Source organism: Macaca fascicularis, chromosome 9, assembly GCF_037993035.2.
Source record: "Macaca fascicularis isolate 582-1 chromosome 9, T2T-MFA8v1.1".
Taxonomy (NCBI): Eukaryota; Metazoa; Chordata; class Mammalia; order Primates; family Cercopithecidae; genus Macaca; species Macaca fascicularis.
In genome coordinates, this window is record NC_088383.1 from 55,409,423 (window position 1) to 55,422,351 (window position 12,929).

Below are 12,929 nucleotides of genomic sequence, written 5' to 3' on the forward strand. Positions count from 1 at the left end.
ATTACATTAAATATAACCTGAAAATATTTCACATAGCCAGAAGTTTAAAATTTTAAACTTTTAGTACTGTGAAACTAAATGCTGTTTTTAAAAAATCCAGAACTGAACTTCATCATATAAAATGGGCTTAGCTAAATAAAACAACATAAATGCCTTTTTAAAAAAATCATGGGCCAGGTGCAGTGGCTCACAGCTATAATCCCAGCACTTTGGGAGGCCGAGGTAGGCAGATCACTTGAGGTTAGGAGTTCAAGACTGGCCTGGCTAACATGGTGAAACCCTATCTCTACTAAAAATACAAAAATTAACTAGGCATGGTGGTGGGCACCTGTAATCCCAGCTACTCAGGAGGCTGTAGCAGGAGAATAGCATGAACCCAGGAGGTAGAAGTTGCAGTGAGCCGAGATCACGCCACTGCACCCAGCCTGGGTGACAGAGCAAGACTCCATCTCAAAAAAAAAAAAACATGGTTAAAAAAAATGTTTAACCAGTACCTACATGCAACCCACTCTGCTAATTACTGGAAATGCAAAGACAGATACAATGTCTCTAAAATTTGGAATGTGTCTGTATAAGAATTTACAGCATAAATAAATGCCCCTCAGTATAATGATATAACTTACTGAATTAAAATAGTTCAGCTCTCAGTTATTTAAGACTAGTAAAAAGACTTAACTTTCACCACAATCTTTAGTAAAACTTAGAATGAGACTTACTTCTACTTATAGTCTTGGTTTAAAAAGCATAGTACACTACAACAAGTATGCCCTAAGCATTCATATTTGTTTGCAGAATAAATATGCTGTGGTCCACTTCTTAGCAGTCTATCTCTGTAATGCAGTTCTAATATTTTAAGTGTCTAAAACACATGATACGTGAGGAAATACTGAATTATTCATAACACAAATGAAAGTATTTTTCATCTACTTATATCCAGCCTTCTTAAAAAGCATGCCTTCAACCCCAATTTGCATAGCTCCTCTGCTAACTTTTAGCCATTCTCTCTTATAAATTTACTGCCCTCTTTGTCTGAAGGCATCTGTCTCCATCAACATTTCATTTCTTACAGGAGCAGGGGCAGTGAGCTCTCCAGTTCATTCAACCTTAAGTGGAGGAAGAGGCCCCTCACAGCTCCTAAGTTAGCCTTCTGGTACTCTTAGCAGAGTCTGCTACTCCAGGGCTGCAGAGTCTACCTGGGTTGGGTGCTAATTGTTCACCAGGGTTCAGCATCAGTCTGAACTGAGCTTCTATACAGCAAGTGGCCTCCCAAATGCCTTAATGGTTTCTGGTTACACCTGGGGAACAGGATCCTTAACCCCCTAAAAGAATACTTTCATACTGATAGTTATTTTATCTACGTAAAATAAATCACTCATTTAATTAAATGATTTTATAAAAGAAAAATTATTTATAAAAGAAAAACTATTATAAATAAATAATAAAACTCATAATGAAATTGAATATTTATTTGAATTTCTCCTGGTAATAGCTCTCAACAAATAAGAAAAATCAAGCTGTGAGATTTTGTTTTAAATGTAGCCATTTTTCAAAAGGTAAAAAGTTGGCTTCTATATTTAATGGCAAGTGGGACATCTTCTATTTTAAAATTAACATTCAAAAAGTAGTAAAATATACACTATCATGAACATTATGTGTTTTCTAGAATGGATACATGTCTGAATGCTAATCTGAATGTGGAAGAAATATATATCTGTTAAAAACCACACTGGAAAAATGTTCTTTTTTAAAAAAGTAGCTTGAAGTAAAAAGGAACTTGCTAAAAACCCAGTAAACTTTCACGTATGGGAATTTTTTAAAATCTCCACCCATCCCACCTCTGAAAAAAAAAGAGGAAGAAGAAGAAGAAGAAAAGAAAGAAAAAGAAAAAAACCATATGGTCAATTTGAGTAGAGCCATTCATTACATGACTGCTCATTCTGTACAATGTGGAAGGCTGGTTATTTAGGAAGTATTTCGTTTCCTAAAGTGCATCTTTTGAAGATTTGTCTAGTAAAACTGCAATATCATATATAAAACACTTAACACAAGACATGCAATAACAAAGCTAAATCATTCCACTGTAAAGTTTTTAAAACTACTTTTAAAACTTTTGTTTCACCAAGAAATAAAGATGTAAAATACAGTAGCATTCTTGTTCTCCAACAGTATGCATTGTATGCTTTTGTTATTTGGCAAATCTTTTAGAGTCGAACAAAAATAATAGTCTAAACAGTATTTCTTCTGTCATTATAATACGATTCCCAGGCAGAACAGTAAGATGTAGAGGAAGAGTTAGATTTTTGGAAGTTTTGGTGCATTAACCACAGGATTTGCCTCGTGCAAGTATCTCCTCCCTGCACTCTTGTAATCATAGGTACAGCCATGAGTTTCTGCATAACGATGAGATGCACAGAAGTTGTTTCCACATCTAAAGCACAAAAAAAGTTTACGTGAATAGTTGTATTTCTATGAAAGGCTCATCTCTCTGGGAGAGAAGAGCTTGACTTCAGGTAGTCCAACAGGGGCCCTTTGGTTCTTTTTAGCAATTTCACTGCTGACATGTCCCTTTTATTCGTAAACAAACATAAATACCCCCTAAAAAGAACAAGTTAATTGTCTACGAATATGACAATTTATGATAAAGAAGTCATTATAGAATGAAACAGGATAGGCCAAGTGCGGTGGCTCATGCCTGTAATCCCAGCACTTTGGAAGGCCGAGGCGGGTGGATCTCGAGGCCATCCTGACCAACATGGTGAAAACCCATCTCTACTAAAAATACAAAAATTAGCTGGGCGTGCTGGCATGTACCTGTAGTCCAGCTACTTGGGAGGCTGAGGCAAGAGAATTGCTTGAACCCAGGAGGTGGAGGTTGCAGTGAGCCAAGATCATGCCACTGCACTCCAGCCTGGTGACAGAGCAAGACTCAGTCTCAAAAAGAAGAAGAAGAAAAAAAAAAAAAAATGAAACAGGGTGTAGAACTCTATCAGTAGTAAAACTGCAAAAAGCCGATAAATATGCCCATCATTTCTCTTATACCTAGTAAACCTCAAAGAATTCTGAATTTCTGAGAAATTCAGTCTCACGATAAAATAGTAAAATCTAACTATGCCATGAAAGAATTTTTTAAAATATCTCTAGTAGCAAGATAAGTTGTTTTCATTTGAACAGAATACACTCTAAAAAGCAGGGAATAGGCTGAGTGTGGTGGCGGCTCACACCTGAAATTCCAGCACTTTGGGAGGCCAAGGTGAGAAGATCAGTTGAGGCCAGGAGTTTGAGACCAGCCTAGGCAATATAGTGAGATCTGTCTCTACAAAACATTTAAAAAATTAACCAGGCATGATGGCGCATGCCTATAGTCCTAGCTATTAGGGAGGCTGAGGCAGGGGGATCGCTTGAGCCCAAGACATCAAGGCTCCAGTGAGCTATGATCGCAGTACTGGAAAAAAAAAAAAAAAAAACAGGCCGCAGCAGCAGTTATTTTCAAGCCTAGCCTCAATCTAAGGGCTGACATCCAAGATGACATATCATCCTTGGAGGATATCCATCAATACTAATGAAATAAATAATTACGGTAACAAAAATTTCATAATTTTTGGAAATATATTATTCATCTATTTTATATTAACTTTTACTTTTTTTGTTAATTTTTAATAGAATATTCAGGGAGGGGTTCTTCCAAGGTGCTGTTCAAACAAAATCCAAGCAGGTTCATCATAAGACAAAAAAGGTACACTCTCAGATTAGTTTAAATCTCCTAACTTAAAGGACAAGGAAGGATCTGTTTTTATCTTTTGGAAACTCATGAGCTATCTACTTGTTCTTTACTTCAGCCAATTAGAAGTTCAACTGAACATAGCTATTTGAACATCATCTTAATGATGTTATAAATAAGCAATTTAAATATTTTATTTTGCCTAATCCCCAAGCTGGGTTATCACAGAGAAAGCATCTCAGCTTCTCCAGCTGGCCAACCTGCCTGCATTCGTAGCTACTAGCCAGTCCTGTTTTCTTTCCACAAAGAAAACAATGATTTGTTTTTTTCTTCTTTGCCTGAAGAGGGGCTTTCACAGGTGGGAGGTGATGAGTAGTACATTCTCCTGTTTAGAGAAAGGACACCTTGATTAACACAGGCATAAAATCCTAAACATGAAACTATTAAGCAAAACACAAAACACAGTCCTATCAAAGTAAATATCTATGCCACAAAAATTAATTTGTGCTATTTTTATATCTAAAATTATTTATAAAATCTACAGGTCAAGTTGCAGTGGAACTATTTTTTTTAAGATGTGGTAGGTTTCCACTGATTAGCATTTATATTTTTAGAACTTCTTATACACACCACTTTTCTGATTATTTCTAATGGTAATCAGTTTATATAAAGTATACCAAATTTTGACAGAGAATAAAGAAAAATGTCTGCTTCAAAATCATATTTGATGAAACCTCTGAGAACATGACTGCAATACAAATATTCTGTTTGTTCACACCAAAAAGGAGTACCAGAGTATCATGAAACATGCCTTTTAGTCCTATTACACCACAGACAGTAAGTTCATGAAACCACGAGCAAGTCATTTATTTTTTCAAAACTTCAATATGTTTATTTTTAACATAATAGAACATGTATTTTTCTCTCTAGATTAATAAGCACTTTAAGGTCAGTTCAGTCCACATATGTAAAAAGCACTCTGAAAGTTTTAAGCATGTTATAATTACATAAAATGTCATATTAATAATACTAACACAGTACACAGATCAATTTCACAGTACTACTAGTTTTCCAAAAATATTTACTGAATTCTGTACTACTGTATCAACTTTGAATTTTTACCTTAAAAATAAGAGTGCATCTGTTATTACATAAGAAAGAATTAAATCTGTTTTTTTTTTTTTTCTTTTTTTGGGACAGTTTCGCTCTGTTGCCCAGGCTGGAGTGCAGTGGCACGATCTCAGCTCACTGCAAGCTCCGCCTCCTAGGTTCAAGTGATTCTTCTGCCTCAGCCTCCCGAGTAGCTGGGACTACAGGCGTGCGCCGCCATGCCCAGCTAATTTTTTTGTATTTTTAGTAGAGATGGGGTTTTACCATCTTGGTCTGTCTGTTCTGCTCTTGAACTCCTGACCTCATGATCCGACCATCTCAGCCTCCCAAAGTGCTGGGATTATAGGTGTGAGCCACCGTGCCAGGCCAAATCAATTTCTTTAATTACTAAGTGAAATGTCTTTTAGAACTCAAAATGCCAACAAACCCCAGTCATAAGCAGAGAGACTCAAAGTTCCTGCCCATAGTTGATAAAGTAACAGTATAAGTACACATGTGCTTGGTGTCACTCAAAGGCTAAGAAGCAAGAGGCAAAGAAAAAATGCAAGAACAAGTGGAAGGAGTGAGGAACAACTGGTAGTGTCAATAGTGCTGGGACCTTTTCTCCACTACTGAAAAAGGTTTGGGAGGCCTAAGCTTGGTATTTATTTGGCAGCTAAAAGTCTGAAATTTCTTAAAGGGTTCAAAAAATCGGATTTACAATTAATTGGTTCTATGTCTTTTGTCACAACAGAGATTAGGTAATTTGTACACAAGCCCAGCAAAATTAAATCTTCTTTATTACCAGTCTAAAATACATTCCCAGATCTTGCCAAAACTAGAAACAAAATTTGAAACAACTGGAGTGACTCCTAATAGTGCCTGGGTACCAACTCAGTTAATAAACATTTTCTTTCTCAAGTGCACTTAGAGATACCAAGAACATCTCACAAAGGTGATGGTGTAATTCCATTATTTAAAATATTTTTAAAAAGATATTTACTTGCACTTGCACAGGACACCAAAGAAAGGCATATATTACATGATGCCCAATGGAAGTTTATCTACTCGAAACTATCTTTAAAATTCAGGCTTAGGATATTCTTCCTTAAACAATGGTGAAGAATCTCTGATAATAATTTAATTCACTGTAGTCACATTTTCATTTTTTTTCTTTTCTTAGGGGATACTTAACTCAGTATTCTCCACACTTTTTTTCATTCAAGAACTCTTGTGAGGCCAGGCACGGTGGCTCACACCTGTAATCCTAGCACTTTGGGAGGCCAAGGTTGGCAAATCACCTGAGGTCAGGAGTTCGAGACCAGTCAGGCCAACATGGTAAAACCCCGTCTCTACTAAAAATACAAAAGTTAGCTGGGCATGGTAGCACGTGTCTGTAGTCCCAGCTACTCAGGAGGCTGAGGCAGAAGAATCGCTTCAACCCGTGAGGAAGAGGCTGCAGTAAGCCGAGATCGTGCCACTGCACTTCAGCCTAACCAGGCAAGAGCGAGACTCTGCCAAAAAAAAAAACAACTCTTGTGAATGTGTAGAGACAGAGAATACATTAGTGACAGTAATGAGGCAGCACAAAAATATAAGTATTCTATGAGAGCAGCTTCCATACATCCTTCTACCATTCAGAGAAAACTATTAGTCAACTACTGTGTGCTAGGAACCATCATTAAACATATTGATTCCCCACTATAAACAGGAAAAATATAAATTCCTTGGACTGGCATTTAAGGTATTATTATGTCCAATATAATGCCTTTCTAACTATCCAGAGACACCGTAATTTACCATGTCAAACCCACCCTGAAGGATGTACCAAGTCCTTCTACATCTGCAATCTCTTCTAAAATAAACTCTACCTGTCAACCCCGTAGCATTTGACTTGTCCCGTAAGACATCATCAATTATCAACTCCTTTCTGACGCCTTCTCTCAAATGTGTACTGAACAGATGAATAAAGAAAAAAATCCATAAAATCATATTGATGGGAAGAGTTGCTTTTCAGAAGAAGATGAAAGGTACTTGAGGTAATTCACTTGTTTGCCATTTCCTAGTCTCATATTTGATCTAACATCTAACAGAATCTACAAAAACTGACCCAATAGAAAGGCAGCAAAAAGTAATAAATTAGTGTTTCAGACACAAGGTTGGTAGTCATCTGCCTAAAATCAATGGCTAAAACTACAATAATTGATACAGTTTCCAAGGAAAACCTTATAGTGAAAAGAACAGAGGACCAATGGAGGAATCTAGGAGGTCAACTAAATGAAACTTGCATCAAAATATATACAGACTCTTCTAGATAATTCAGAATGATAGTTATTATGGTGAGAGAAAATGGAAGCAAGTTACACAGCTCTACTGCAGCTAGCAGCTGATACTTCAAACCTAAATGAAATCAAACAAAAAGAGCATGTATCTGGTGACAAGCAGAGGGCTGGTTAAAAAAAAAAAAAAAGGACAGAAGAAAACTGAGGTTAAAAAAAGATTAAAACGAAAGAATTTATAACAATGTGATAGCCTAGAATTAAAAAAAAAAAAAAAAAAACTATTTCAAGAATGAAGGACACAAAAATCAAGTAAGATAAAGATAAGGAGGCATCCAATGGATTTGAAATTATGGAGATCATCAGTGACCATAGCAATAGCAGTTTCAGAAGAGTAGCAAGTGAGACGTGAGCCAGCACTGAAGACTGAACTAGAGCTGAGTGAGTAGGGATGGCTGTAATGCAAATTTCCAAGAAGATTAGCTGTGTGTTAGGGCAGGACAGAGTTATGTGTCAAGGAAAAACAACAACTATAACATTAAAAGTCAATAAATTACAGTAATGAAAACAATGTGACACTGGCATAAAACAGACACATAGACCAATGAGTAGAGAGTCCAGAAACAAATCCTCATATACATGATCAAATGACTTTCAATACGGGCGCCAAGACCATTCAATGAAGAAGGACAGTGTTTCAACAAAAGTTAGCAAGAAAATGGGATGTTCACATGCAAAAGAATGAAGTGGAACCCTTACCTTACACTCTACATAACAATTAACTCAAAATGGATCGAAGTCCTAAACATAAGACCTAAAACTATAAAACTTCTAGAAGAAAAGATAGGGGAAAAGCTTCATGATACTGGATTTGGTGGTGATTTCTTGGATATGACACCAAAGGCACAGGTAACAAAAGGAGAAAATAAACAAACTGGATTTCCTAATGTGTCAGACATTGGATTTCCTAATGTGTCAGGCATTCTGGACTTTCCAGTGATGCCACTGAGCTGGCACCTGTCAAAAAAGCAGTGGTTCCATTTCTAGATTGTGGATCTTCAGATAAATTCTGCCATTTTTATTGCACTTCCTGAAAGTCAGGGTCGGCTTGTGAAAAGTTGTTAAACAACATGCTAAATGTGAATGTCAACCCTCACTCTAAACTTCCCCTGTTCAGAACATCAGATATTTCATTGGGTTTTATAGTGGCTTTCTGATTTTTGGTATTCCACTGAAGAAGGGAGTTTGAAAGTTGTTGTATACTGTTAATGACTGTCTGTCCATGTCCTGCCTGAAATACCATGATTGTTTAAGGAAAGTATCTTTAATAAAGTTGGATACAGTTTGGGTTGGAGGGGGGGAAAACATGAAAAGACATTTCTCCAAAGAAGATCTAGAAACGACCAATAAGCACATGAAACTACTCATTAGGAAATCAACTTCACTAATTAGGGAATCAATAATCAGTAACACTAATCATCACAGATATGCAAATCAAAACCACAGTGACATCACCTCACACCCATTAGGATGGCTACTAGCAAAAAAAAATAGGAAAATAACAAGTGTTGCCAAGCATGTGGAGAAATTGGAATCCTTTTGCACTGTTGATGGAATGAAACACGGTACAGCAACTGTGGAAAACAATATGATGGTTCCTCAAAAAATTAAAAATAGAAATACCTTCTGATCCCGCAATTTCATTCTGGGTATATATTCTAAATAATTGAAAGTAGTGTTCACAGCACCATTATTCACAATAGCTAAAACACGGAAGCAATACAACTGTTTATTAACAGATGAATGGATAAGCAAAATGTGCTCTGTGTGTATGTGTATATTGTGTGTGTGTGTACACACACACGTACAATAGAGTATCAGCCCCCAAAAGAAAAAAATTTGATATGTACTACTACATGGGTAAATCTTGAGGACATTCTGATAAGTGAAATAAGCCAGTCATAAAAAGACAAATACTGTATGATTCCACGTACATGAGGTACTTAGAGTACCTAAAAAATCATTGAATTAGGAAATGAAATGGTGGTTGCCAAGGTGGTGGGAGGGGGAAAAGTGTTTCGGTTTGAAAAGTGTTCTGGAGAAAGATGGTGATGGATCCCCAACAATGTGAAAGTCACTGAACTTTATACTTAAAAATGGTTATGACAGTAAAATTTATGTTATGTTTATTTTACCACAGTACAAAAGAATTGAAAAAATATGCAAATAGATTATGACTTTATAATCTTGGGCCTTACATAGGAATGAAAAACAAACCCTAAATGTCTTCAATAAAAACATAAAACTCACATGACAACCATAACAAATATTTTTTAAACCCTTGGGGCTACAAAGGTGGCACATCTTTGGTAACAAGTTTCCCATCCCTGGTCTGGGTATTAAAACATTTAAAAAGATGGCTTCCTTCCTGCCTGAAAATAAGGACTAGCCAGTGCATCTTTAATGTTTTTCTATATTGGCAGAAAGAAGTGCTAATGTTATAGTCACTTCTACTAGTATGCCATGGAAAGGGATGGCCCTAGAGACGGTCCCTTTCTTTTATCCAGAAATGACCAGATCATCAAAAAGAGATTCTTACCACCACCTCTGATGTTTGGCCATGATGTCGAAAGACATCTTTCTAGGGTAATTCTTCAAAACCCACATGGCTCTAGAGTGGCCAGTAACTAAGGTGGTTGGGAACTACATGTTCATTCTTCAATAATCTTGTGGGTTTTTTGACATAGATAACACCTCTTCCAAGACAAGACATTTCCATTTCAATTTTTGTTTTGCTCTTTATGTGGATCCTACAGTCCGTTCTCATAATTATTTTCTTAATTGGAAAAAACATTTAGGGAGAGAATTTACTCTTTACATGCCACAGAGAAGGTTCTTCCCATTTCTCTTTGAAAATTCAACCGGATGCATAATTATGTAATTATCGGCCTTATATTGTTTTCAAAATTATCTGTAGCTTACCTACGCTTTTCCCTGTTGCTGCATTATTTCCATTCATTCCAACACCATGGGCAGACTACAATTAAAACACAAAACATCTATAGAGGTGAGTCAATGAAGAATAGAAATGATCAACAAACATGAAATACTTGTATTTTATCACTAACATGCTGTTGGACTTTCATTTTAAATTATTTAATCCAATTTTTGTTTAATTAAATTAACTCAGAACCTGATTGCACATCTAGCAATATCATGCTTATTATTTATCTTTAAGAGGGTAAAATTTGCTGGGTGTGGTGACTCATGCCTGTAATCCCAGCACTTTGGGAGGCTGAGGTGAGAGGATCGCTAGAGCCTAGGACATCGCGGCTGCAGTGAGCTATGATTGCACCGCTGTGTTCCAGGAGTTTGAGAGCAGCCTGGGCAACATGGTGAAACCCCATCTCTACAAAGAATATAAAAGTTAATCAGGCATGGTGGCATATGCCTGTAGTCTCAGTGACTCGAGAGACTGGGGTGGGAGGATTGCTTGAGCCCGGGAGGTCAAGGCTGCAGTGAACCATGTTTATGCCAATGTGCTCCAGCCTGGGTGACAGAATGAGACCCTGTCTCAAAAAAAAAAAAAAAAAAAAAAGGGGAGAGAGAGAGTAAAATTTGATGACTCAAATAAAAAGTTCCTACTTGGGATGGAAAAAAACATTAAAAAGATTTAGCATTTAAAAATACATATTTTTAATACGTATTTAAAAATACCGGTGTATTGGCATGTCCTTATATTCCCAGCTACTCAGGAGGCTAAGGCAGGAGGATTGCTTGAGCCCAGGAGTTCGAGGAGTTCAAAATATACATACATATCTGATAAACTGTTTACATTAATTTATGTTCAAATTACTATTCTCATTTCAGGACTAAAAGAGCATTCAAAATTCAACCATCAAGAAGATTTTATACAAACTAAAGAAACATTTTCAGATAAACTTATGAAAATAATTTTAGCCTTCCTTATTTATGTAAACAAAAACCAAACTTTAAGTAAGTTGGATCACTACAAGGGTAACTACTAGAGCATGCTGAAAGGAAAATACTGACCAAAAAAACTTCTGGATGTTCTAACTGGGGAGAACTTTTCCTAAGGTTTTCTTCCTGAAAATGCTGGAGGTTTGTAGACAGCCCAATTCCAGAGGTCTGAGGCCTGCCTGCCCCACGTGTGCTCTGTAATCTATCTCTGCTTGTGCTCCGGGCCAGTGAAGCAAGAAAACTGATATTATTTACACAATCAACAGGTTCTTTGGAAGCCTTGTTAGCCATTTCTGTGATATCCCGAGCCTCAACTTTGGAAATAACATCAGATCTTTTCCCAGGTGAATCAACTTTAACCCCTTGAAAGCGAGGGGTCCTAGAGGAAGAACAATCAGTTATGTTTTGAACATCCAGTGACCGAGAAGAAGGCTGTAGTTTCCCAAACTCAAAACATTTGGACTGTCTCTGTGGTTTCACCAGAGAATTATGTAGCGACATTGGTGCAGAACAGCGAAGAGGTGACAAGAGTCTATTCTTGTGAGGACTTAATTCCCGGTAGTTAAGAACTGAAGTCTCTACTGATTCCCCACTCAGCACTCCCGCAGCATGCTTAAGATGCTGCTCTGGAGCTTTCAACCCTTTGTCAGCATTAGTGAGTAACAACTCCGGATTCACTTTGCATGCATCTTCTAAGCCGCTGCTCTGCTCATCAGCATTTCCATCTGCAAATGAAGCCAGTGAGCCCACTTCAGGTAGAAGTGATTCTTCGATTACACATTCTTCTGAAGGTAAGACAGTGTCCTCATTACTAGATGGCAAGTTTCCTAAAAAGTGTTTTGTCTGCCTAGGCAGGGATGATCCAAGATGGAGAACAGAGTCAGCAAGCTCCTGGTCATTTCCCAACTCCAAATGGGGTATCTGAGGAGGTAGTTTGACGTTGCTATTGGAGTGAGACAGTGTGTTAGTCTCCCAGCTATTATTTTCCTTAAGAAATTCACCAGTGATAGAAGACATGGATCTCTCAGCAGGGAGTTGAGTTGCCAAACTTGAAACTCCATTCCTGGAGATTTCGGGCAGATATGCATTCCCAAAAGCAGGTAAACAAGATTGACCAATGTTGGGGAGGACCCTTAACAATCGGTGGCGAGATGGTGCAGTGGAACCACTAGAAGGTCGAGGAGCTATAGGTGGGTGAGGTTTTATCTTGACAGCTTTCTTAGGCTAAAAGGAATGAATATACAGTTTCTTTACACAGTCATTTTCTCTGCCCATTAACAAAAATTAGTGAAGGAAGAAAATGTTACTTACCATAACATACTGGCACTTTTACTATCTCAATTTAAAATGTTTAAGAAAAATAAAATCTTAAGATTATGATAGGGAAGATGTTATTTTCCTTCACTGAGTATACTTTTCCAGTAATATTAAAGAAAAATAATTTTGTTTTATTTTGCTTACTACCGTTTCTCAGAGTTTTACTACAAAGAAAATGAACTGATTATATTAGATATGACATTGCTGACCTATTTTAGATCTCCAACAATTTTTCCTACTATGTTGAATAAATGTTTCATTGGATTGGTATACAGAAAAAAGTTATCAACCCTAAAAAAAAAGAAAGAAAGAAAGAAAGAGTTAAAAGGCCTAAACCGCTATCCTTGAAAAGACTTGCTGGCAACACTGGCCTCTGGCTGGCTTCTGGGAACATCTATTTCAGGAGGTTCAGGAGGGTTCCCATGAACCTAACTGATAAGAGTGGCTCATTGTGCCAAACTATTTATGCAATAATACAGTTCATGATGAACACTTGCATTCCTTCTGGGACTCTGAACTGCAAACACTAGGCAGAGGGTGCCTAC

At 37.1% G+C, this 12,929-nt stretch overlaps 1 protein-coding gene across 29 annotated transcripts in view; it reads right to left on the reverse strand.

The window, feature by feature from the left end:
- Window positions 1-1,451: 1,451 nt before the first annotated feature.
- The window catches only part of ZFAND4 (zinc finger AN1-type containing 4), a 58,278-nt gene continuing 46,800 nt past the window's right edge, over window positions 1,452-12,929 (reverse strand). For 19 of the 29 annotated variants that reach the window (XM_074001531.1, XM_074001536.1, XM_005565115.5 and 16 more), the window contains 4 exons: window positions 11,140-12,291; window positions 10,069-10,123; window positions 3,983-4,103; window positions 1,452-2,428 (listed from right to left, as the gene is read on the reverse strand). In XM_074001531.1, the coding sequence (XP_073857632.1) occupies window positions 2,293-2,428; window positions 3,983-4,103; window positions 10,069-10,123; window positions 11,140-12,291 (1,464 nt within the window). In that variant the 3' untranslated portion in view covers window positions 1,452-2,292. Of the gene's footprint in view, window positions 2,429-3,787; window positions 4,104-9,780; window positions 10,656-11,139; window positions 12,292-12,929 lie in introns of those variants that run through there. The other 10 variants (XM_074001533.1, XM_074001538.1, XM_074001541.1 and 7 more) reach the window with 4 other exon arrangements.